Raw genomic sequence first — 27,204 nt, forward strand, 5'->3', positions numbered from 1 at the left:
TTGTTTGATGAGTCAAGTTTTATGTGCTGTTCACTAGTTAAACTAAGAATGCTTTGTTTCCTTTTTAGGGTCATCTTTCTGAAGGATTGGTGACTAAATGGTACAGATCTCCACGTCTTTTACTTTCTCCTAATAATTATACTAAAGCCATTGATATGTGGGCTGCAGGCTGCATCTTTGCTGAAATGCTGACTGGTAAAACCCTCTTTGCAGGTGAGAGTTTAAAAAAACAAGGAAAAAATACCCCAAAGAAATAATTGTGCATGTACATATGAAGTGAGATTTATAAATTTTGTTGTAATCTGGGGCATTAAAATGAGAGAAATTGAGGGGGGAGGGAGACAGACACCTGCAGCCAGCCCTGTTTCACCTCTCATGAAGCTTTCACCCTGCAGGTGGGGACCAGGTACTTGAACCAAGATCCTAGAGCACTGTAATGTGTGCACTTAACCAGGTGTGCCACTGCCTGGCCCCAAAATGGTGTTTTTATACATTGAGAAAACATTTAATTTATTTTTTATTAATACTTTTAGTGGGAGATACAGAAAGATTATTACTATTTAATTTTTTAAAAATATCTTCATTAATTTATTGGATAGAAACAGCCAGATATCAAGAGGGAAGGGAATGATAGGGAGAGAGATAGACACATGCAGCCCTGCTTCACCACTCATGAAGCTTTCCCCCTACAGGTGGGGATTGGGGGCTCGAACCCAGGTCTTTATACATTGTAACATGTGCACTCAACCAGGTATACCACCACCTGGACCTTTACTTAAAAGATTTTTATTAATGAGAAAGATAGGAGAAGAGAGAAAATGAACCAGACATCACTCTGACTCATGTGCTGCTGGGGATCAAACTCAGGACCTCATGCTTGAGAGTCCACTGCACCACCTCCGGGACCACATGTTTGTAGCTTTCTTTTTTGCCTCCAGAGTTATTGCTGGCGCTTGATGCCTGCACTACAAATCCACTGCTCCTGGAGGCTATTTTTTTTTTTCCCTTTTGTTACCCTTTTTTTTCATTTAACTTCTTCTTTTTTTTAAATTTCTTTACTGGGGAATTAATGTTTTATATTCAACAGTAAATATAATAGTTTGTACATGCATAACATTTCCCAGTTTTCCATATAAAAATACAACCCTCACTAGGTCCTCTGTCATCCTTCTTGGATCTGTATTCTCCCCACCACCCACCCACCCCAGAGTCTTTTACTTTGGTGCAGTACGCCAATTCCAGTTCAGGTTCTACTTGTGTTTTCTTTTCTGATCTTGTTTTTCAACTGCTGCCTGCGAGTGAGATCATCCCATATTCATCCTTCTGTTTCTGACTCATTTCACTTAACATGAATTTTTCAAGGTCCATCTGTAATGTACACTCAACTAGGTGTGCCACCATCTGGCCCCAAATAAAAATATTTAAAAAATAATAAACAAATAGGACCATAGAGTTCACAAAATGGTTTACTTGCATGAGCCAAATAAACAAATAGGACCATAGAGTTCACAAAATGGTTTACTTGTATGAGCCAAATTCAGACCTAACCCATACCACCTTGGTGTAAGATGTGGTATGTCTATCCCTCCCCCCTTTTTTTCCTCCCACCAGAGTTATCTCTGGGGCACTGCCAGTCCACTGCTCCTGATGGCCATTTTTTTCCTTTTTCCTTCTATTTTTATTGTAAATTGAAAGGGGAGGGGAGATAGTAGGAGTGAGAAAGATAAGACACCTGCAGATCTGCTTCACTGCTTACAAAGTGTCCTCCCTGCAGGGGTCTTGAACCTGGGTCCTTGTGCATGGTGATATGTGTGCCAGGTGTGCCACTGCCTGGCCCTCTCTTTCTCTGCCTCATTATCTTTTTTTTTTTTAAAGTAATTTTTATTTATTGAATAGACAGGCAGAAATCAAGAGGGTAGGGAAAGATAGAGAAGAAGAAAGACAGAGACACCTGCAGCACTGTTTCACCACTCACAAAGTTCTCCCCCTGCAGGTGGGAACTGGGGGCTCAAATCCAGATTCTTGTGCATTGTCACATGTGCGTTCAACCAGGTGCTCCACCACCTGGTCCCTCTGCCTCTTTGTCTACCTGAAAAAGTCATTCCGGAGCAGTGAATCCTCAGTGATGAGGGGCCATGTCAAGTGGGGGAGAGGGGGGGAAAAGGCTACTTAGAAGGCAGACTGAACAATTTCCATTTGAAATACTAGAAAATAGGTCACGTGGGGGCCAGTGGTGGTACACCGAGTTAGAAGCACATAGTATGAAGTTCAAGCCCCTGGCTCCCCACCTGCAGGGGGTCGCTTCACCAGCAGTAAAGCAGGTTTGTAGGTATCTATCTTTCTCTCTCTCTCTCTCTCTTTTTTACAGCTCAACTGTGGTTTCTGGTGTTGCAGGGGATTGAACCTGGGACTTTGCATAATCATTATGCTATCTACCCTCTACCCACTCTCTCCCTCTCTGTCTTGCCCTCCCTTCTCAATTTCTCTGTCCTATCCAAAAAAAAAAAGAAAAAAACGGCCACAGGAGCTGTGGATTCGAAGTGCAGGCATGAGCCCCAGCAATAATCCTGGAGGCAAAAAAAAAAAAAAAAAGATTTAAGACGTTTTAGGGACCAAGGTGATGATGATAATTTGGGTCTTTTTGCTGTGAAGTATGGCTCTTCTCCCACCCCAAGATTGTTATGAGCAGAAAGATCACTTTACAAGCGGTGAAGCAGGTCTATAGGTGTCTTTCTCTCCCCCTCTCTGTCTTCCCCTCCTCTCTGGATTTCTCTCTGTCCTATCCAACAACAACGACATCAGTAACAACAACAATAATAACTACAGCAATAAAAAACGAGCAACAAAATGAAATAAATAAATATTAAAAAAAAGATTTATGAGGCTGGGAGAGCGCTCTCCTTATAGAGCGCACGCCTTGCTGTGTGTAAGGCTGTGGGTTCAAGCTTTGGCACCACATAGAAATAAGGACAGTGGGGGCTGGGGGCGGGATTGTCCATGGATGGTGGAGTAGGAGAATAGCTCTAGGAAGACCACTCAGCAGTGATATCATGCACACATGAGGCTCTGATGTCAGTCACATTCAATAATCAAAAAAAAAAAACGAAAAGTAAATATTAATGAGAGAAACCTGGGCATCGAACTTGGGCCTTCACATTTGTGAAGCATGTGCTCTGCCTGCTCGACCACTTCTTCAACTAGAAAGAAAATTTTTTCTTTCTAATGTCTCCTCTCACCTTCTCAGAAGTAAGCCTAGGTTTTACGCTGCTGCTGTTGCTCTTTTTTTCTTTTCTTTTTTCGGTTTGTTTATTTTAGGGAGAGGAGAGAGAAACCAGAGCGTCACTGCGGCACAGGCGTTGTTGAGAACCAAACTTGCAACCAGGGTGGTGGCACAGTGGCTAGAGAGCTGGACTTGGAAGCAAGAAACCAGACTTGGGATATCATGCTTGAGAGACCGACGCTCAACCCACCACGCCACCTCCCGGGCCACAAGTTGTTTGTTTTAAAGATACAGTTACTTGGGGCCAGTCGGTAGCGCACTAGGTTAAGTGCACGTAGTATGAAGCATAAGGACTTGCACAACCACCTGCATGGGGGCTGCTTCATAGGCATGAAGCAGATCTGCAGGTATCTGTCTTCTCTCTCCCCTCTCTAGCTTTCCCTCCCTTCTCAATTTCTCTGTCCTATCAAAAAAAAAAACATTTACTTAAAAAAAAAGTATTTACTTTATTATTATTTTCCCCTTAACTAGAGCACTGCTCAGTTCTGAGCTTATGGTGGTGTGAGGGATTGAATCTGGGACTTTGGAGCCTCAGGCATGAGAGTCTCTGCATAACCATTATGCTATCTACCCATGCCCCAGAATTTTTTATTTTTCTCCAGGGTTATCATTGGGGCTGCACTACAAATCCACTGCTCCTATAGGCCATTTTCCCCATTTTTGTTCCCCTTGTTATTGTTGCTATTGCTGTTGTTGTTAAATAGGACAGAGAAATTGAGAGAGGAGGGGAAGACAGAAAGGGGAAGAGAAAGATAGACACCTGCAGATCTGCTTCACCGCTTCATCCCCCACTCCCTGCAGATGAGAAGTTGAGGGCTCAAACTGGGATCCTTAGGCTGGTCCTTGCACTTGGCACAATGTGAGCTTAACCCAGGACCTCCCCCCCCCCCAAATTTTTTTAATGCCTTTTCTTATTGCATTGCTTAATTTATGCTTCCCAGTTCTTTGTAATTTTTTTCCTATATCGGCCTGAATTTTCTATAATATGTGGTAGTGATTGAATTTCTTATTTTCTATGGCTTAGCAGCATCTTTGGAGTGGCTTGAGGGGTCTAATTCCAGAGTAATTAATTAGCCAAGGTGCTGCTTGGGGTTGTAGTCATCTGAATGTGTGAGTGGGGAGGAGGATCCACTTGTAGATAGCTTACTAGCTTGTCTTAGCAGCAGGCCTCAGTTCCTCATCATGCGGTCTTCTCAGGAGTGTCCTTACAGTAACTGGTGTCCCCTAGAACAAATGGTCCAAAAGGGTAAGGAGAAAGCTATTAAGACTTTCACATGTCATGCAGTTCACACTCTTAAAGTCTACAGTGCAGTGTTACTTAGCATATTCACAGGGTTATTATGTAACCATCTTGTATAAGTCATTTTTATTTGTGACTAATGGAGGTTTACAAGATAATAAGATTAGGGAGGTATAGTACCAAACAGTACCCCCACCATAGTTCTCACAGTCTTAGAGATAGTTTGTTTACTTCTGGGGTTTGTTGCTTTGGCAGTTTTTTTGTGCAGATCTACTAGATTCCACATATGAGTGAAAATATGTTGTCTTTTTTTTTTATCTCATTTCTCTCATAATCAGCTCTAGTTCCATCCATTTTGTCCCAAAGGACACTTTTTTTTTTTTTTTTTTTGCAGAGTAATATTCCATGTAGTATAGATCCTTTATCTTCTTTGGTTGTTTTTGATTTAACTAGAGCAGTGTATAGTTCTGCTTATGGTGGTGCCAGGAAATCAACCTGGGATCTTGAAGCCTCAGGCATGAGAGTCTCTTTGCATAACCGTCATGCTATCTCTACCACCTCTCTCATAACTTTTTAAAAAAAATTTTTTATTTATTTTCCCTTTTGTTGCCCTGGTTTTTTATTGTTGTTGTAGTTATTGTTGTTGTTATTGATGTTGTCTTTGTTGGATAGGACAGAGAGAAATGGAGAGAGAAGGGGAACACAGAGAAGGGGAGAGAAAGATAGACACCTGCAGACCTGCTCCACCGCCTGTGAAGCGACTCCCCCACAGATGGGGAGCCGGGGGGCTCGAACCGGGATCCTTAGGTTGGTCCTTGGGCTTTGCGCCACATGCACTTAACCCACTGCGCTACCGCCCAACTCCTCTCTCATAACGTCTTTATCTAGTCTTGTTAGTGGACATTTTGGCTGCCTCCATTCTGGCTATTGTGAGTATTAATGTAGGCCAATTGGTGGTGCACGTAGCTGAGCATACATGTTCAAGGAGCTGTGTTCAAGCCCCCTAGCCTCCACTTGTAGGAGGGAAAGATTCACAAGCAGTGTAGCAGGGCTGCAGTTGTCTCTTCTTTTCTCTTTCCCCTCTCAATTTCTCTCCTATCAAATAAATTTTAAAATAATAAAGAGTTATTTATATATTCTGGTTACAAACCAGATATATTACACACACACACACACACTCATGGATTATCCTTTCAGGCTTTTTTGGTGGTTTTGTTTATTTTTATTTTTTGTTTTGCTTTTGTTAACATTTTATTTATATATGTATATATATATTATTTATTCATTCATGAGAAAGACAGGAAGAGAGAGAAAGAACCAGACATCACTCTGGTACATGTGCTGCCGGGGATTGAACTCAGGACCTGATGCTTGAGAGTCCAGTGCTTTATCCACTGCGCCACCTCCAGGACCACACATTTTCTTTTTCTAATACAGTGCCAACGATTAAACCAACATGTGCCATATCACTGAGCTACTTCTCTGGCCCAATTTTTATTTTATATTTTTAGAGGAGAAAGAAGTAGGGGGCCCAGGTGGTGGCGCACCTGGTTGAGCACACATGTTACAGTGCTCAAGGACCCAGGTTCGAGCCCCCAGTCCCCACCTGCAAGGAGAAAGCTTCACAAATGGTGCAGAAGTGCTGCAGGTGTCTCTCTTCTCTATCACCCCTTTCCCTCTCAATTTCGGACGGACTGTCTTTATCCAGCAAATAAATAAAGATTTAAAAAATTATTTTTAAATCTTAAAAAAAAAAAAAGAACGAAAGAAAGAAAAGAGAGGAAGCCAAATGGCCACTCTATCATCCGTGGAGTTCCCCGTTTTAGACTCTCTCTCTTTTTTTTTGCTGCCAGGGTTACTGCTGGCTCAGTGCCTGCACTACGAATCCACTGCTCCTGGAGGCCATCTTTTCCCATTCTTGTTGCCCTTATTGTTTATCATTGTGGTTACAATTATTATTCTTGTTGTTGTTGGATAGGACAGTGAAACAGAGAGGATGGGAATACTGGGGGGGGGGTGGTGGTAGAAAAATAGACACCTGCAGACCTGCTTCATGGCCTGTGAAGCAAGCACCCGTCTTCCACACCAGGCTCCCAGGTGTGGAAGAAATGTGCCTTGCCTCTTGAGCCACCTCCTATTTTCACCTTTTTTTTCCTTCTTGAGATTTAAATTTGATTTACAATACTGTACGTGTTTTAGGCATACAAGTGCACTTTTTTTTTTTTTTTTACCAGAGCACTGCTCAACTCTGGCTTATGGTGGTGCGGGGGGATTGAGCATGGGGCTCTGGAGCCTCAGGCAGGAGAGTCTCTTTGCATAACCATTCTATTTATTTTATTTTAATGAGGAGACCAGAACCAGACTCTGGCTTAATTTGCTGGGGATTGAACCTGGGATCTCAGAGCCTTAGGTATAAAACTTGTTTGCATAACCATTGTGCTGTCTCCCTAGCCCTCCTTTTCCTTTCTTGATGGTGTATTCTGAAGCACAAGTAATTTTAATTTCAATAAAGATTGATACTTTTTTTTTAAGGGTGTCACTTGTACATTTTGTGTCATATCTGTGAAGCCATTGCTTAAGCCAAGGTTGTGGAAGTTTTCTGACTTTAGCTTTTATAAAGAATTTATTATTTATTTATTCATGAGAAAGATAGGCGGAGAGAAAGAACCAGACATCACTGTGGTACACATTCTTGTCAGGGGTTGAACTCTAGACCTCATTCATGCTTGAGTATCCAATGCTTTACCCACTGCCGGTGCCCGGACTACTCCACAGAATTATTTTGACTCCTTAGTAAAAATCAGTTGACTGTAAATGCAGACTGTGTAACCTAAATTCAGAAGTAACACACTGTTAGCTTTGCTTTAAGCATTAGAATCAAGTCACTAAATACTCCCTCCAGTCAAGGACTGAGAATTAGATTCTGCCCATTGAAGTCAAGGGCATCGGAGATTTTGTAGACATATGTTACCACAAAGCAAATCAAATTTAATTTTAAGTCATTATCTTGTACTCCAAATCTTAAGAAATGGAGAGAGCTTCTGTGTTAAATTAAACAGAGGTGTTTACTATGTCTCTAAGTAGTCATTTGACTCCTTAAGACATTTTCAAGCCTAGTGTGTATAAAATGTAGAAAGAATTGGATAAAAGAAACCACCTCTAGCGCAAATCACAAGGACCGGCATAAGGATCCCAGTTCAAATCCCGGCTCCCCACCTGCAGGGGAGTCGCTTCACAGGCGGTGAAGCAGGTCTGCAGGTGTCTGTCTTTCTCTCCCCCTCTCTGTCTTCCCCTCCTCTCTCCATTTCTCTCTGTCCTATCCAACAACGACAACAACAATAATAACTACAACAATAAAACAACAAGGGCAGCAAAAGGGAATAAATAAATAAAATAAATATTAAAAAAAAAAAAAGAAACCACCTCTGAATATTTTCATCTTAATTCCACATGAACGATTAATGCGAATTGTTTGCACAGTGATTCGAAAAGTCCAACTGGAGTTCCTTTCTAACCTTTCCACTTCTACTTACTTTGTTACATATAACAGACACTTTATATATAATATATGTCAACTTATTACTTATTTTATTAATGAGAGAAGAAAGTGAGAGAGAGAAGAGGAAATGGAACCCCACAGCATCACTTCGCCATGCGGCAATGCCAGGGGTTGAACTGAGGACCTCATGCTTGAGAGTCTAATGCTTTATCCACTGAGCCACCTCGGGGGGTTGTTTTGCCAGAGTTCTGCTCAACTCTGGTTAATGGTGGAGCAGAGAATTGAAGCTGGATTTCTTTTGTGTACCCATTAAGCTATCTCCCTGGCTGCATGTCTTTTGTGTTTTTGTTTTGTTTTGTTTGTTTTTTACATCTTGTATTTTTAATCTATACGATGGGTCCTGGCCTTGTTTTTCCATCCTACTTAATATCTCCTCTTGAATGTCTAAAGCATCTCTAACATTAACCTTTCTAAAACTGAACTCCTGGTAATCCTTCATTTGTTCTTTCTCATGTCCTCCTGATCTTAGTAATCTAGATCGAGTTTTCAACTGCTCAGGCCAAAATCTTGGTGTTGACATTCACTTCTGTTAGTACACATCTTCCTTCAAATAGGCCTGGACTCTTAAGTGCTGCTGCTTATCTCGATCCTCATCCTAGTTCAGTCAATCTTTGGGTTTCGGGCAAGGGTAGATAGCATAATGGTTATGGAAAGAGACTCTCGTGCCTGAGGCTCCAAAGTCCCAGGTTCAATACCCTGCACCACCATAAGCCAGAGCTGAGCAGTGCTCTGGTGTAAAAAAAAAAAAAAAAAAAAATCATTGGGTTTCTCCTGGTCTTATGTGAACACATCTGATGTCAATATTTGCAGTCTGTAGTCTAGTTACCACATAATAGGTATAGTAGTCCTGTGAAAACACGTCAGATCATATCATTTCTCTGCTCAAAACTCTACTGACAGCCCACCAAATTCAGCATAAAGCAGACTCTTTGTTCCCTACCCTTTCACCTCATTTCCTGTTACTTTACCCTAGCCACACCGGTGACGTTTGCCGGCTTGTTTCTCGGACATTGTAAGCCTGTTCTCTCCTCTGGGCCTCTGGGCCTTTTCCTGTCTTTCTGGAACTCCCTCCATATGAATTATGGTGTGTTCCCTAAATTAAATTTTCCTTAATTTTTAGCTTTCAGGGAGGCCTTCCTTGGTCATAAATTAAAAGCCCTAACCCTGATAGCACTCTCTCTACCCACCTCACTCCCTTAAGTTACTTTATTTTTCTATTTCTTTTAAGTAGAGCATTATAAAATATAGGTTTCTGGGGAGTCGGGCTGTAGCGCAGCGGGTTAAGCGCAGGTGGCACAAAGCACAAGGACCGGCATAAGGATCCCGGTTCGAACCCCGGCTCCCCACCTGCAGGGGAGTCGCTTCACAGGCGGTGAAGCATGTCTGCAGGTGTCTGTCTATCTTTCTCTCCTCCTCTCTGTCTTCCCCTCCTCTCTCCATTTCTCTCTGTCCTATCCAACAATGACAACAACATTAATAACTACAACAATAAAACAACAAGGGCAACAAAAGGGAATAAATAAATAAAATAAATATAAAAAAAAAGATGAAAAAATAGGTTTCTGGTTTGCATCTTTGCCTTTATTTTTCTTCATAGCATTTATCACCATCTGACATAAATATCTTCAGTTTTTTAAATTAATTTTGTTGCCCTTGTTTTATTGTTATAGTTATTATTGTTGTCGTCGTTGGATAGGACAGAGAGAAATGGAGAGAGGGGGAGAGAAAGATAGACACCTGCAGACCTGCTTCACCACCTGTGAAGGGACTCCTCTGCAGGTGGGGAGCTGGGGGCTCGAACCAGGATCCTTAACACCGGTCCTTGCCACTTGCTCTTATCCCGCTGCGCTACCTCCTGGTTCCCCAGAGGTGTTTTGTTTGTTTGTTTGTTTTAATCTGTCTTCCTGTTTGTTTTAATCTGTCTTCCTTTGTATCTGTGTAAGCTCTGTGAACGCAAAAACTTAATCTATTTTCTTTCAGACCTACAAAGGGCCTTGCTCATAGTAGGCTCTCAAGAGAAAATTGAATGTTTAATGACTTTCTTTCTTTTTTTTTTTTTTTTTTTCCAGAGCACTGCTCAGCTCTGGATTATGGTTGTACAGAGGATTGAACCTGGGACTTTGGAGCCTCAGGCATGAGCATCTCTTTTTGCATAACCATTATGCTATGTACCTCTGCCATTTAATGATTTTCTATAAATTAGTCAGAAAGCAAACTAAGATTTGTTTGCTTGGTTTTTTTTTTTTGGGGGGGGTGGTTGCCTTTCTCTCTCATGTGTTGCAAGGAATGAACATGGGCTTACCTGCCTGTGATAATACTACTGAGCAGCTTTCCAGACAAAGATTTTTCATTTCGAGTAAAAGAAGAGACACCACAGCGCTGTCCTCGGTGCTCCCAGGTGGTATTATGGCTCAAACCCAGGGCCTTGCCCATAGTATTGTACTGGTAAACTATCTCCTGGCTCAAGAAGCTGAATGTTTTAAACTTTTTAGTTGCCCACTAATTCTAAAATAACATTTAAGTGTAAACCATCTATTTTGCAAATTGAGTCCAACCCTCTCGATGAAATCACATCATCACCATATTTCTCCCTAGACTTGAAGCCTGTCAATTAGTGTTATATTTGACTAGAATTCCAGTCTTTCAGATGCAAATTACTTTCTTCTTTTTATGGAGGTAGGTAGATAGGCAGAGAGTAAGAGACACAGCACCAAAGCTTTGGTGCAGTGGGGGCTGAGCTTGACATGGCTTATGCATATGGCAAAGCAATAGACTATCCAGCTGAGCTATGTTGAATAGGACAGAGAGCAATTGAGAGGGATGGGGGAGTTAGGGAGAAAGATAGCCACCTTCAGACCTGCTTCACCATTTATGAAGTGGTGCCAGGGAAGCCAGGGGCTTAAACTGGGATCCTTGCACGCACAGGTCCTTGTACTTCGTACTGTGTGCACTTACCTTGGTGCACCACTGCCTGGCCCCTAATTAATTTATTGTCTACTACTTTATGTTAACCTTAATATGAGGCCAGATTTCAAAAATCAGGTATTTATTTATTTATTTATTATTAAAAAACAGCTCACATGGGCAGGAATAGATATAATGGTTATGCATGCCTGAGGCTCAGGTCACAGGTTCAATCCCCTGCACCACCATAACAAGGCAGTGAAGCCAGCTGAGAAATAATTCATTAAGGGGCCAGGTGGTGGCACACCTGCTTGAGCGCACATGTTACAGTGCACAGAACCGGGTTCAAGCCCCTGGTCCCCACCTGTAGGGGGAAAGCTTTGCGAGTGGTGAAGCAGGTCTGCAGGTATCTCTCTGTCTCTCTCTCCCCATCTCCTCTCAATTTCTGGCTGTCTCTATCCAATAAATAAATCAAGATAATAAAAGATTAAAAAAAATAATTTAGTTAAAACCACCTTTCAGGAGTCCAGCGGTAGCGCAGCGGGTTAAACGCACATGGTGCAAAGCACAAGGACCAGCGTAAAGGATCCCAGTTCGAGCCCCTGGCTCCCCACCTGCAGGGGAATCGCTTCACAAGCGGTGAAGCGGGTCTGCAGGTGTCTTTCTCTCCCCCTCTCTGTCTTCCCCTCCTCTTTCCATTTCTCTCTGTCCTATCCAACAACGACAACATCAATAACAACAGTAACTACAACAATAAAAAACAAGGGCAACAAAAGGGAATAAATAAATATTAAAAAAAAAAAAAAACACCTTTCTGGGGCCAGGCAGTGGCTCACTTGTTAACCATGCAGAAGGATCTGAGTTCAGGCCCCTGCTAGCTCCATCTGCAGGGGGAATGCTTTACAAGCAGTGAAGCAGACTTGCAGGTGTTTGTCTTTCTCTCTCCCTCTCTATCTCCACCACCCCTTCATTTTTTCTGTTCTGTCAAATAAAACTAGGGAAAAAAGGGAGGGGAATGGCTGCCGGGGAGCTGAGGATTCATAGTGCTGGCACCAAACCCCAGCGCTACCCTCCCATGATCATTTCAGTATTTACATTGTTTCCTGTAACTTTGGTATGTTTAGTGTCAAATAAGAAGATCTTGAGGACTATGTTTATATGTTCCTTGGTGTTTTTGCTTTTCAATCTCACTCAGGAGCACATGAACTTGAACAGATGCAGCTGATCTTGGAGTCTATTCCTGTTGTGCACGAGGAAGATCGGCAGGAGCTTCTCAGCGTGATTCCAGTTTACATTAGAAATGACATGACTGAGCCGCACAGACCTTTAACTCAGCTGCTTCCGGGAATCAGTCGAGAAGGTATTGTAACTCAGGGCTGCCCATCAGGAGGGCGTGTGTGTGTGTGTGTCCAAGCATGTTGGTGAGGTCAATCTGTATCTGTAAGCTTCTGTTTCTGTGCTCCTTGGAGTGATTTTCTAGATTCTAAATACTGGAAAATACTCCTTTTTCTGGTTCTAACTCCATCTACTGTTTCATCTTACATTTTTTGATTCCTATATGCAAACATACCAAATAATTGACTTTCACTAAGTTAGAATTTTGGCCTCTGACATACAATAATAAATGTGAATGAATATGAATGATAGAGATACGAGAGTCATGAGCTGAGGGAGAGACAAGGACTTCAGGGAATAAGGGAGGTGGAGGAAAAAACAAAACTCCTTATAAACCAAAAAACATTCCACTTAAGCGATGGTTGGGTGTTAAGGGCATTAGGTGTCAAATATGAAAATAGAGTAATTAAGAAATGAAAAGACTTCTGTGGTTGAGGCTTGGCGCAGGTTTAAGATAGTTTATTACATCGCCACACAGCAGTAAGGGACGGCGTTATTTATGTAGGCAAAGTGACATATAAGACTGGGCCGGGCCCAGTAACCCATAGTTAGTTACTATGAAGATTTCAGCTACATGTGTACATGCCCCTGGAGAAGCTGCCATGGCAGGTCTCCGAGTCCTGGGAGCGGAGAGAAGGAGCCGGCTAAGAGCGAGACCCCCAACTTCTGGCAGGCTCACACTTAAACCAGTTGCAACACACCCACATTCCCTTGTGGGTTTGCCTCAGTTCCTACTGTGCTCATAGGCTGACGTCAGCCGCATGCTAATCATGTTCCAAGATCCTGTTCACATGCTATGCCACAACATGAAAATGTGTAGAAGCTGGAAAGAAGTAGAAATTGTGGTCTGGGAGGTAGCACAGTGTATAAAGCACTGGACTCTCAAGCATGCGGTTCTGAGTTCAATCCCTGGCAGCACATGTACCAGAGTGATGTCTGGTTCTTTCTCTCTTCCTATCTTTCTCATTAATAAGTAAATAAAATCTTAAAAAAAGAGAAATGGAGGTGGAGGATAGATAGTATAATGGTTATGCAAACAGACACATGCCTGGGGCTCTATAACGTCCCAGGTTCAATCCCCTGTACCACCATAAGCCTGAGCTGAACAGTGCTCTGGTAGGGAAAGAAAGAGAGCACAAAAGAAAGGAAGGAAGAAAAGAGAGAAAGAGAAATGAAGGGGCTGGGTGGTGGCACACCTGGTTGAGCACACGTGCAAGGATCCAGGTTCCAGCCCCCTGTCCCCACCTGCAGGGGGGAAGCTTTGCAGGTGGTGAAGCCGTGTTGCGGGTGTCTCTCTCCCTCTTTAGCACCCCTTTCTCCCTCAACTTCTGGCTATTGATCCAATAAATAAAGATAACAAAATTTAAAAAGAAAATGGAATAATTTTTTAAAAAGAAAGAAGTAGAAATTTGGAGAGAATGAACATTTCATTGACTACTAGAGCAGTTAATTTCATGAATCAAAATGATATATCTTTAGGATTTATTTGATGCACATAAGATATACAAATCTTGTACTCTTAGTAGTTAAATGTAATAACTTTTTTGAATATTTTTCTTAAATTTGATTGTATCACATACTTAAAAAAATTATTTTACATTAAAATATATGCATGTCATGGGCTTGGGGAAAAAGTCTCTAAGCTGTCTTAAGACATTGTTAAAACTATGGTGGTTATTGTTAGGAGTGCCAAGAGGGGCTCAGAACTTTGGTAGTGGGTACAGTGTGGAAGTATACCCCTGTAATCTCGTAATACTGTGAACCATTACTACTAAAAGAAGTCAAAAATAAAAATAGTAAAATAAAATGCATCGATGTCAGAATTATATAGTAGTTTCCTTATAAATGAAATAAGGTGGGCTGGACGGGCAATGGCACACCCAAGCGAGTGCTCACATTACCGTGTGCAAGGACCTGGGTTCGAGGAAGTGGGCAATTCATCATGTAGGCACTGAGCCACAGCTATAGATAGTCCTAGTGGTGATAAAAATAAAATAAGGCATCTTATTAGGTGTCTGGAAATAGAGAGCATAAAATATTCAGGACCTGGATGTGGGGTGAGGGACTGAGTGGGTGTCTGTTCTGTGGGCTTGGCCCTGTTCAGCCAGGCTAAAAGCCATTGCTGCAAGGCAATCTGAATTGGCTTCAGGGTCATGGTCACTTGCTGTGAAACAAGTTAACTGTAGGACACTGCTGTTGAAGCATTTATTACCTGGTTACAATTTAACCTTTTTGGGGGGGTGCACCTATTTGAGCACACATATTACAACGTGCAAGGAGCCAGGTTAGAGCCCCTGGTCCCCATCTGCAGGGGGAAAGCTTTGCAAGTGGTGAAGCAGGGCTGCAGGTGTCTCTCTGTCTCTTTCCTCCTCTATCACTCCCTCTTTTGGCTGTCTCTAATAAATTAAAAAAAAAAAAACTGGGACAGAGTAGATAGCATAATGGTTATGCAAAGAGACTCTCATGCCTGCCTGAGGCTCTGAACTCCCAGGTTCAATCCCCCGCACCACCATAAGCCAGAGCTGTGCAATGCTCTGGTATTTCTCTCTGTCTTTCTCGCTCAAAAATAAAATAAAATACTTTAAAAAAAATTTAAAAACAGGGAAGATGGCATAATGGTTATGCAAACAGATTCTCATGCCTGAGGTGCTAAAGTCCCAAGTTCAATCCTCCACACCACCATAAGCCAGAGCTGAGCAGTGCTGTGGTGGGGGGGGGGGGAGGAAGAAAGAAAGAAAAAAAAAAACAAACTTTTCTCTGCCCCCAACTGTGAACTAGCATTTGGTCAGTGGCTGGGTTTTATTTGTAATGTGTTGAATGAATATGTGTTTCTCTTATTTTAAAATTTGTTTTATTTATGAGGGGGGTAAGGAAAGAACCAGAGCACTAACTCTGGCACATGCAATACTTGGGATTGAATTTAGGACATCTTTGGAGGTGATATAAAGAGCTAAATACATGAAAATGAATAACTCTAAACTTAGTGTTATCTTTTTAAAATATTTCAGTAACATTGAAGTCCATTTTGGGGCTGGTGTACATTCTGAGGCAATGGAGACTTGGGGAGAGTAATTTAGGGGACCAGCAGGTGGCTTACCCAGCAGAACACACATGTCGTGCACAGGGGCCTGGGTTTGAGCCTTGGGTCACCACTGAGGAGCATCATAAGCAAGGAGAAGGTGCTCTGGTGTCTGTACCCCCTCCCTCCCTTTCTATTTCTCCCGCACTCTTATCTAGAGAGGGCAAGGGGAAGGCCGCCAGGAGTGGTGGAATCCTGTAGGCACCAAGTCCCAGCAGTAACCCTGTTGGGGGTGGGGGGATTGGGGTAAATCACATTTCTTCCTCACACGTGTTCATGATATTAGGAGGAGAAAACAAAACAGGATTAAGTATATATGAACTTTAAATATATACATTGACTTTTTTTTTTTTTGCCTCCATGGCTACTGCTTAACTGCCTGTGAAGTGACCCCCCTGCAGGTGGGGAGCTGGGGCTCGATCCTTACACCGGTCTTTGCGCCACGTGCGATTAACCCACTGCACTACCGCAGCACCCTACCCCCAATACATTGACTTATAAGGGGCAAAGCTAAACAGTAGGGGTTGGGGTAAGTAAGCAGGTTGGGCCCAGGTGGTAGCTCACCCCAATAGAGCGAACGCATTTTCTTTTAAGTGTCAGATTTTTTTTTTTATTTTTGTTGTATTTATTTATTTAGTCCCTTTTGTTACCCTTATTGTTTCATTGTTGTAGTTATTATTTTTGTTGTTACTGATGTTGTTGTTGTTGGATAGGACAGAGAGAAATGGAGAGAGGAGGGGAAGACAGAGAGGGGGAGAGAAAGACAGACACCTGCAGACCTTCTTCACCGCCTGTGAAGCGACTCCCCTGCAAGTGGGGAGCCGGGGCTCGAACCGGGATCCTTACACCGGTCCTTGCGCTTTGCGCCACGTGCGCTTAACCCGCTGCGCTACCGCCCGACTCCCAGTGTCAGATTTTTTATCATCCAGTTGCTCACAGGTTAGAACACTAGACATGGAAACCTCCCCAGCCCCCACCTAATGACACACGTGAAACAACTGTCACATCTGTAACTTTTTTAAATGTTTTTTGGTATTATCTTTTTTAGTTATTGGCTAGAGGCAGCCATAAATCAAGAGGGAAGGGGGTGATAGGGAGAGAGATATCTGCAGTTCTGCTTTACGACTTGCAAAGGTTTCCTTCTACAGGTGGGAACCAGGGGCTCAAACCTGGGTCCTTGCACTTTGTAACAGATGTGCTCAAACAGGTGTGCGCTACCTGGCCCCACATCTGTCACTTCTCTTGGGGCAGTGGAATGTACACATTGCCCTATGCGAGGACCCGAGGTTCAGGGCCTTGACAGCCACAATAGAGCGCGTCCGGGAGGGAGGCTCGTGAGCAGTGGGCTCATGTAGTCACTCAGCCCCAGCAGCAACTGTGGTAGAAGGACAAACACTACATCTTCTTTCTTTCTTCCTTTCTTTCTTTCTTTCTTTCTTTCTTTCTTTCTTTCTTTCTTTTTTTTGTGGAGCTGGGACTTTGCTCAGCTATAATTTCACCCCTTCCCAGCCACTTGTTCTTATTATTTAATTAATATTTATTTTAGGATAGAAACAAGAAGGAAATAGGGAGGGAGGGGGAGGGAGAGACCGAGACCTGCACTACTCGTGAAGCTTACCCTTACCCCCCTGCAGGTGGCGCTTGAACCTGGGTCCGTGTACCTAATGTGTGTGCTCAACAGGGTGTGCTACCACCTGACCACTTGATTTTTTTACCCAGGTAGTCAGGGAGAGTCACCACCCCCAGTGCTGCTCTGGCACCCTCACAGCATCCTGTGGGCCAGAGCTCACGGACGAGCCATGCACTTGGCAAGGCCTGCGCTCTACCCCGTGAGCGCTCTCTCCTGCCCAGGTTGTCTTTCAGTGGATACCCTCTTTTTCATGTGCCTCCTTATCTTGCTGCCTCCTTTTCTCTGTAGTTTATCACATCTTTCTGTCGCTTATCTCACTTCAACATCATTGTAGCAAATAAACCAATTTCCTGTAGGGCAGTGCTGTCCGGGAGAATATTCTGCAGTGATGCAAAATGTTCTATACACGTATGCTCAGCTTGGCTAGATTTTTTCCCCTTCTCCTTCCAGCTGTTGCCTAGGCTTTTCAAATGCTAGGGATTTTAGAGTATATTTCTCTTGCATTGTTGGATCTATTAATATAGCCCCTTTGCTCTGAGAATGGTGGTTGTACCGCATCAGACATCTATCATCACTTATCCCGAGACACATGGGTGCTAGACTGCTAATTATTAAGACTGACCCTTGCTCTGGGGTTCCAAGTTCAATACCCCACAGCACCATAAGCCAGAGCTGAGCTGGATTTTTTTTTTTCTGCCTCCAGGATTATTGCTGGGGCTCAGTGCCTACACTATGAATCCATTGCTCCTGGAGGCCACCTCCCCCCTCCCTTTGTTGACCTTGTTGTTGAAGCCTTGTTGTGTTTATTGTTGTTGATGATGTCCATAGTTGTTGGATAGGACAGAAATGGAGAGAGGAGGGGAAGACGGGGAGAGAAAGATAGACACCTGCAGACCTGCTTCACCGCTTGTGAAGCAACTCCACTGCAGGTGGGGAGCCGGGGGCTCGAACCAGGACCCTAACGCCGGTCCTTGTGCTTTGCACCACGTACGTTTAACCCGCTGCACTACAGCCCGACCCCCAAGCTGTTGGTTTTTGTCTTTCTGGTGCTGTTTGGGATTGAACTCATGGTCTCTTGCATACAGGGCTTGTACTCTACTGCCTGGCTCCAGGAGGGACTGTTTAATAAACACTGTAAACACCCCACATTTAAGTTTTTTCGCCATATCTACTTAATATCCATCCCTCTTTAACTCATATACATGAGGAAACTTAACTTCAGGAAGTTTAAGTAACCTGTCCAGACCTACAGTTAAGCTACTAGTGACTTGCAGAGCCAAGATTAGAACCTGTGTATAGGTTGGGCAATAAAAATATGCTGTTTTGGGGCCAGGTGATGGCACACCTGGTTGAGTACACATGTTACAGTGCACAAGGACCCAGGTTCGAGACCCCAGTCCCCACCTGCAGATGGAAAGCTTCACAAGTGGTGAAGCAGTGCTGCAGGTGTCTCTCTTCCTCTCTATCACCCCCTTCCTCTTCATTTCTGGCTATCTTTATCCAATAAATAAAGATAATTTTAAAAATTTAGATAAAGATAATGCTGTTTTGTGACATCTTAGACAAAAAAGTGAAAGTTTTACATAGATCAACTTAATACATTATTTTTCTTTGTGATATGAGACCGAATATCTTACTACATTTTAACCAGCACACTGCTCAGCTCTGGCTTATGGTGGTGCTGGGGATTGAACCTGGGGCCTCAGAGCCTCAGGCTTGAAAAGCTTTTGCATTATGCTCTCTCCCCAGCCCACATTTTTCTTTTGATCCTATAAACCAGATAAGTTTTATTTCCTTGAGACAAATGAACTTACCTTTGTTTTCCCTTTATAAATTGGAGTGCCTCCAATAAAAGCTGCGTGTTTTACTCCTATTATATAGTGTAGATGGGAAAGTCATCACTTAGCTGGGCACTTGAGCAAACAAAACTGCAGCGTTTCTAGGGATAAGCAATTCAAAGTTTCCCACCCTCTGTGTTGCAGCACTGGATTTCCTGGAACAGATTTTGACATTTAGCCCCATGGATCGGTTGACAGCAGAAGAAGCGCTTTCCCATCCTTACATGAGTATCTATTCATTCCCAATGGACGAACCAATCTCAAGTCATCCTTTCCATATTGAAGACGAAGTTGATGATATTTTATTGATGGATGAAACTCACAGTCATATTTACAACTGGGAAAGGTAAGTTGATCCTAAATTAGATTTTAATTCCCTTTTGTTGTCCTTGTTTTATTGTTGTAGTTATTGTTGTTGTTATTGATGTTGTCGTTGTTGGATAGGACAGAGAGAAATGGAGAGAGGAAGGGAAGATGGGGGAGAGAAAGACACCCGCAGACCTGCTTCACTGCCTGTGAAGCGACTCCCCTGCAGGTGGGGAGCCAGGGCCTCAAACTGGGATCCTTACACCGGTCCTTGAACACCACAAGCTCTTAACCCATTGCGCTACTGCCTGACTCCTGGATTTTTTTTTTTTTAACTTGCTATTTAAAAGTGGTTTACAAGATTGTGGTGAATTTTTTTTTTTCCAATTATTACATAAGGTGATGTAGGGGACAGAGGTAGATAGCATAATGGTTATACAAAGAGACTTTTATGGGGGCCGGTGGTGGTGCACCTGGTTGAGCACACATTATAATGCATAAAGACCTGGGTCAAGCCTCTGGTCCCCACCTGCAGGGGGAAAGCTTTGTGAGTGGTGATGCAGGGCTGCAGGTGTCTCTGTCTCCTCTGTCACCCCCTTCCTCTCAATTTCTGACTGTTTCTATCAAATGAATAAAAATAATTGAAAAAAAAAAGTCATGGTCTGGGAGGTGGTGCAGTAGATAAAGCATTGTACATTCAAGCACGAGGTCCTGAGTTTGATCCCCAGCAGCACATGTACCAGAGTAATGTCTGGTTCTTTCTCTCCTTTTTCTCTCATGAATAAATACAATCTTAAAAAAAAATAAAGAGAGACTCTCATGTTTGAGTCTCCAAAGTCCTAGGTTCAGTCTCCCGTACAACCATTAGTCAGAGCTGAACAATGCTCTGGTAAAAAAAAAAGAAAAAAAAAATATATATATATACACATATATATCTATGTCAATGACGTAGACGTGACCAGGTGGTAGCTTACCCCATAGAATGCACACGTTGTCGTGCATTAGGACCTTGGTTCAAATCCCCAGCCCCTACCTGCAGAGAGAAGCTTCAGACATGGTGGAGCAGTGCTGCAGGTGTCTCTTTTCTGTTTCTCTACAAAGAGAAAAAAAAAGGGAAAAAAAGGCTGGAGGGCCAGGCTGCACACCTGGTTAAGCACTCACATTACAGTGCTCAAGAACCCAGGTTCAAACTTCTGGTCCCCACCTGCAGGGGGAAAGTTTCACAAGTGGTGAAGCAGAGCTGCAGGTGTCTCTCTGTCTCTGTCCAATAATAAATAAATACTTGAAAAAGAGGGGTGCGGGTGGTAGTACACCAGGTTAAACACCCATAGTACAAAGTGCAAGGACAGGCACAAGGGTCCCTTTTGGAGCCTCCGGCTCTCCACCTGCAAGGGATTCCTTTTACAAGCGGTTAAGCAGGTCTGCAGGTGTCTTTCTCCCCACCCCCCTGTCTTCCCCATCTCTCTCCACTTCTCTCTGTCCTATCCAGCAACAACAAATGGAAAAGATGGCCACAAGCAGAGGTGTCGTGGTAATAGGTATCAAGCCCCAGCAATAACCCTGGAGGCAAAAAAAGGAAGGGAAGGAAAGGGGGAAAAGCTGACAATATATTTTTTATATTTATTTATTTCCCCTTTTGTTGTCCTTGTTTTTTTATTGTTGTAGTTATGTTGTTATTGATGTCTTCGTTGAGATAGGACAAAGAGAAATGAAGAGAGGGAGGGGAAGACAGAGAGGGGAAAGAAAGACAGACACCTGCAGACCTGTTTCACCACCTGTGAAGCGACTCCCCTGCAGGTGGGGAGCCGGGGGCTTGAACCAGGATCCTTATGCCGGTCCTTGTGCTTTGTGCCACGTGCACTTAACCCACTGTGCTACCGCCTGACCCTTCTTTTATCTTTATTTATTGACTAGTGATGGCCAGAAATCGAGAGAAAAGGGGAGATAGAGAGGGAGAGAGTGACAGAGACACCTGCAACACTGCTTAACCACTCACAAAGCTTTTCCCCTGCAGGTGTGGACCAGGGGCTAGAACCCGTATCCTTGCTCATTGTAACGCATGCGCTAACCAGGTGCTCCACCACCCCGCCCCTAGAGAAGACTTTTCTAGTCTGTACAAGAAGATACCAAAGTTCACAACATACTTTTTTGGCCTACACAATTCCACCACCCCTGGTAGCCTTTTCCCCCCTCTTTTAATTTAAGATACAGGAGAGGACCACACACACACACAAACACACACACAGCACTGATCCACAAGGTCACCCCCATTTGTGCTGGAGGTTTGAACCTGTGTCCTCTCCCATGATAACATGTGCTAGAGTGCTCTGGTTCTCTCACTTACACACCACACATGCACACAATCAATCTGTCTCTTTCTCTCATTAATAACTAAGTAAAAGGGGGAAAAAATCAAAATCTGTTTAATGGGACGAGTCAGTGGCACAGCTGGTAGAATGTACACACTCCTGTGCCAAAGACCAGGTTAAGTTGTCACCCCCTACCTCACCCCTGCCAGAGTGGAAGCTTCACAAGTGTCGCAGGTGTCTCTTTCCCTCTTCCCCTCTCCTCTCCATTTCTCTTTGTCAGAAAAAACTCAAAATGAATAAAATAAAAGATTATTTATTATTGAGGAGAGCACCACTCTGAGATATGAAGTGTCAGGATTAACGCGGGATCTCATGCAGGCGAGCCTTGTGCTTTAGCAGCTGCGTGACCTTCCACACTGGACATTATACATTTTAATTTAATATATATATATATCCCTCAGCCTCCTTTTGAGATATTTTCTAGGGAAATTTAGATAAAAATTCTACCTCAAAGTAAGGTGGGTAGCATGTAGTAGTGAATTGGTATTATTTCAAATGGTCCAGTGAGTCTGATGCTTAGCTAGGTTAGAGAGTCACTAATGATGGTTTTGAAACTTCAGAACTTCCAAATTTCTGCTTAGAAGAAGAAACATGATTGCTAATTAACAATCAAAGAATAAATTAATTGTGAAGTTCTTTTACTTGCTTACTTCTTTTCTGCATCTCAAATGTTGAGTTGTTTGTATGTTTACATGTATCTGTCAACCATGTATTTTCTCCACATATAAACATAACTACCACCTACATACAGTTCTTTTTAAGCATGCCCAACTGTCTTCTGATCTCATTGTTTTCTGTAATGCTCAGTTTAGTTATCTAGTTGCCTTGCTCTTGCCTTCTGCACTTGCCCCCCACCCTTTGTATTTTTCCATGTGTGTTTCAATCTGCCTTTACTTAGCCATGATGTAGTCGGTCATCTTGCTGTGGTGGGTTGATCAGTCAGAGGGTATCCCATTTAGTAGGATATGTACAGAGTGGTGTTTCTTCTCTTTGGTGATTAGTTCTAGCAAGTCTTTCTTGTAGCCTGTCTTATACCAGTAGAATAAAAAATTGCAAGAAACTTGGTTGAGTTAGAGACCTGTGTTTTGTGGGCACAGAACAGATTTTGTCTATGTGAAGCTGTGTTGAAATTAAATTGCATGTATGTCAGTCACTTGGATGTTTATCTTCAGTTGTGTTTGAAGTGGATGGCAATAACAAGAGGAAATAAGTGTGAAATGATAATTAGTTTTCTTGAAGGTTGAAAGATTCAGACTTACATTATAGTTATATACTTCATTGATAATTACCAAATACTGTTCCATACTGTTTTTTTTTCAAATATAGTTGAGAACCATACTGTTTTATACACTGAGAAATCTTATGACCCATTAAGATTAAGATCCTACATTGCCAGGGAGACGTATTACTTAGACTCATTTTATTCCTTCAAAGACGTTAGTGCAGCCAGTGAATTTGAAATGAAAGCATAGACTAATACCAATGTATTGACTTTTTTCAGGTACCATGATTGTCAATTTTCAGAGCATGATTGGCCTATTCATAACAATTTTGATATTGATGAAGTTCAGCTTGACCCAAGGGCTCTGTCTGATGTTACCGACGAAGAAGAAGTGCAAGTTGATCCTCGAAAATATTTGGATGGAGATCGTGAAAAGTACTTGGAGGATCCTGCTTTTGATACCAACTACTCCACTGAGCCTTGCTGGCAATACCCAGATCATCATGAAAACAAATACTGTGATCTGGAATGTAGCCATACTTGTAACTACAAAATGAGGTCATCATCATACTTAGATAACTTAGTTTGGAGGGAGAGTGAAGTTAACCATTACTATGAACCCAAGCTGATTATAGATCTTTCCAATTGGAAAGAACAGAGCAAAGAAAAACCTGATAAGAAAGGCAAGTCAAAATGTGAAAGAAATGGATTAGTTAAAGCCCAGATAGCTCTAGAGGAAGCATCACAGCAACTGGCTGAAAAAGAAAGGGAAAGGAATCAGGGATTCGACTTTGATTCCTTCATTGCAGGAACTATTCAGCTTAGTTCACAACGTGAGCCCACTGATGTTGTTGATAAATTGAATGACTTGAATAGCTCAGTGTCCCACCTAGAGTTAAAAAGTTTGATATCAAAGTCAGTAAGCCGAGAAAAACAGGAAAAAGGAATGGCAAATTTGGCTCAGTTAGAAGCTTTATACCAGTCTTCTTGGGACAGCCAGTTTGTAGGTGGTGGGGAGGACTGTTTTCTCATAAATGAGTTTTGTTGTGAAGTCAGGAAAGATGAACAAGTGGAGAAGGAGAACACTTACACCAGTTACTTGGACAAGTTCTTTAGCAGGAAAGAAGATACTGAAATGCTAGAAACTGAGCCAGTAGAGGATGGGAAGCTTGGAGAGAGAGGAAACGAGGAAGGATTTCTGAACAACAGTGGGGAATTCCTCTTCAACAAGCAGCTAGAGTCCATAGGCATCCCGCAGTTTCACAGTCCAGTTGGGTCCCCACTTAAGTCAATACAGGCCACGTTAACACCTTCTGCTATGAAATCGTCCCCTCAAATTCCTCATAAGACATACAGCAGCATTCTGAAACATCTGAACTAAAACACTCGGCAGATATTTCTCTGTGTTCTTCATGAAATGTGTTATGTCTTTTATTATTACTAGTGTTTTAAGTCTTTTTTTTTTTTTAACTTGAATCAGATGGTGTCATTTAGAAAGAATTTTATTAGTTCTTGGTTGTTTCTTTTTTATCCAGACTTTTTTTTTCTACACATGAGATGGTTTTCATTTTAACTGGCATGTTGTTTGCACACAAAGATAAAGAATAGAGCAAAATAATGCAATGCAGGAGGAGATAAGAAATGCACTAAGTCAAGTAAAAAAACAAACATTCTCTCATAGAACAATGATCTGTTTTACAGGAAACAAAAAACCTTGCCTTGAAAATTTACACAGTGAGACTGTACATAATTGCATGGAAATATCTATTTTTTTCCTAAAACATTTTTCATTCATGAGTATTTTCAAGTTTTTCATACTGTACACATTTCTTAAAACACATGATACCAGCAGCAACTGAAAAACGAATGCCGAATTTGGTACACATGTGTTATCTACCTCAAGGTAACAAAAGTATGTGGCAAAACATATACCACCCATAGTGCTTCACGATACGCACTTCTATTTAGCCAGCGTTTATTGTAGTAAACTGTTCGTAAGACTCACTCACTGTTGATCCATGTTCTGGTATGCGTTCTTTATAGTGAAGTGTCCCTACATCACATCTTATTTATTTTAGCAAGTCAGTATAGTTTCTGTATTTAACTTAGTTTTTAACATTTATTTGCAAATAGGCCTTTTCCATTTGGCACTGTGGTTTGTTGTTGCATACTTAGCTGATTGTAATGTCAGCTTAAACTAAGGCTGTCCACGTACTTAATTTACTTAATATGCATTTTAAGTAAAGTGCTCACTGTGTATAGAAATTTGTATTTTGGAGGTGCTTGATCTATCTACAAAGAAAAATTAGGAATTACTTTATTATAAAATGCTCCTAGAAGTCTTAATTGTGTTTATTTTTTAAAAGAAAAAAAGCTGTAATGTTAGACTTGTGTGCATGGAAGTAATTAAGGTACATCATTATTGTAGTTTAAAAGTTGTACATGATAAGACATATTTTGTTTTTACTGTATGTTTTTACTGAATGATCTGTTTCCTCATCCCAAGGCAAGCATGAATAAAGTTAGGTTAAATGTAGCATGTGGCATCGCAGTTTCTTAGAATTTGTTTCATCTATTTTATTTTATTCAATACTGTCTGTATCTTTGATTACCCTGTTTAAAGAAAAAAAGGACAAATAAAATATGGCCAGGAAATACAGATTCTGTTTCACTTCTTAGGTACTGAAAATTACCTACTACAATAAAAGTTACTGATAGGATCTTTGTTTATTTCCATTCATCAGCAACTTTGAATTGTAGCTATAGTTAAATCGTGCTAGGCAAAAGGCATAAAAGTCAAAGGTTCTTAGTCTCCACGCAAACATTTTTTTGATTTATCTTCACACATTATAAAATAGGCGTTATATATTTCAAACATTATATAGGCTGTGTGTGGTAGCTTTGAGATGTAGTCAGAACAACTCCCTTTAAATGTGTTTGCTCTTGAACTTTTCTTATCCAAATATAAAAAAATTTTTTTTTTTCCCTTATCAGAGCACTGAGCATCTCTGGCTTGTGGTGGTACAGAGGATTGAACCTGAGATTTCTGGAACCTCAGTTATGAGAGTCTCTGCGTGACCGGTTACGCTATCTACCCCTGCCCTAGAAAACCATTTTTTTAAAAAATTATTACCTGTATTTATTTATTGGATAAAGACAGCCAGAAATTGAGAGGGAAGTGGGTGATGGGGAGAGAGAGAGACCTGTAGCCCTGCTTTACCATTAGCAAATCTTGCCCCCTGCAGTTAGGGACTTGGGGTTCCAACCTAGGTCCTTGTGCATTGTGTCGTGTGCTCAACCAGGTGGGCCACTGCCGACCCCATAAAACCATTCTGAAGCCTCACTGTTCTGTGTTCCATGCTTGTTTTGTTTAAAGCCAATTCTATTAAAGGATTTCATTAATGAGAGAGAGAGAACCAGACATTGCTCTGGTACGTGTGCTACCGGAGATTGAACTCGGGACCTCGTGTTTGAGAGTTTAGTGCTTTATCCACTGTGCCACCCTCCTGGACCACTGCTCATCAGTTTCACAGATTTTATTTTTTTTAATTTTCCCTTTTGTTGCTCTTGTGGCTTCTTGTTATTAATTAATGTCGTTGTTGGACAGGACAGAGAGAAATGGAGAGAGGGGGAGAGAAATACAGACACCTGCAGACCTTCACCACCTGTGAAGCGACTCCCCTGCAGGTGGGGAGCCGGGGGCTCAAACCGGGATCCTTATGCTGGTCCTTGTGCTTTGAGCCACGTGTGCAAACCATTGCACTACCGCCCAACTCCCTCACAGATTTTTTTTTTTTAGTGTTCCCTTTTGTTGCCCTTGTTTTATTGTTATCTAACAATGACAGCATCAACAATAATAACTACAACAATAAAATAAGAGCAACAAAAAGGGAAAATAAATAATAAAATTAAAAAACTGAACCAGAGAGCTGGGTTAGGGAAGAGAGTAGCTCCCAAATATGAGAAAAGTATATACATACCATCAATTATAAACCCCATCAATTTTTAAAAAATATTTATTCCCTTTTGTTGCAGTGGTGCACCTGGTTAAGCACTCATATTACCATGCACTGGATGCAGGTTCAAGCCCATGTCCCTACCTGCAGGAGGGAAGCTTCACGAGTGGTGAAGTGGGGCTGCAGGTGTCTCTTCTGTCCCTGTCTTATCTCCCCCTCCCCTCTCAACTTCTATCTCTACCCAATAATAAATAAATAAATATGCTGCTGTTGGTAAAATAGCTCACTTGGATAGCGTACTACTTTGCCATGTGTGCAAAGGTTTGAGCCTGTCTCCACTCCCACCCCCTTTTCAGTGAAGGAAGCTTCAATTCTGTGGTCTCTTTCACACACACACACACACTGCCTTTGTCTCTAAAAAAGAAA

The 27,204-nt window shown here is 42.1% G+C and overlaps 1 protein-coding gene and 1 pseudogene across 5 annotated transcripts in view; one reads left to right on the forward strand and one right to left on the reverse strand.

The window, feature by feature from the left end:
- The window catches only part of MAPK6 (mitogen-activated protein kinase 6), a 61,502-nt gene extending 36,019 nt beyond the window's left edge, over window positions 1-25,483 (forward strand). For all 5 annotated transcript variants that reach the window (XM_060174664.1, XM_007525782.2, XM_060174663.1 and 2 more), the window contains exons 3-6: window positions 69-213; window positions 12,179-12,343; window positions 19,070-19,271; window positions 23,102-25,483. In XM_060174664.1, coding sequence (XP_060030647.1) covers window positions 69-213; window positions 12,179-12,343; window positions 19,070-19,271; window positions 23,102-24,203 — 1,614 coding nt within the window. In that variant the 3' untranslated portion in view covers window positions 24,204-25,483. The remainder of the gene's footprint in view (window positions 1-68; window positions 214-12,178; window positions 12,344-19,069; window positions 19,272-23,101) is intronic.
- On the reverse strand, window positions 16,363-16,486 carry LOC132533650 (small nucleolar RNA SNORA17; annotated as a pseudogene).
- Window positions 25,484-27,204: the final 1,721 nt, after the last annotated feature.

Source organism: Erinaceus europaeus, chromosome 16 (assembly GCF_950295315.1).
Source record: "Erinaceus europaeus chromosome 16, mEriEur2.1, whole genome shotgun sequence".
NCBI lineage: Eukaryota > Metazoa > Chordata > Mammalia > Eulipotyphla > Erinaceidae > Erinaceus > Erinaceus europaeus.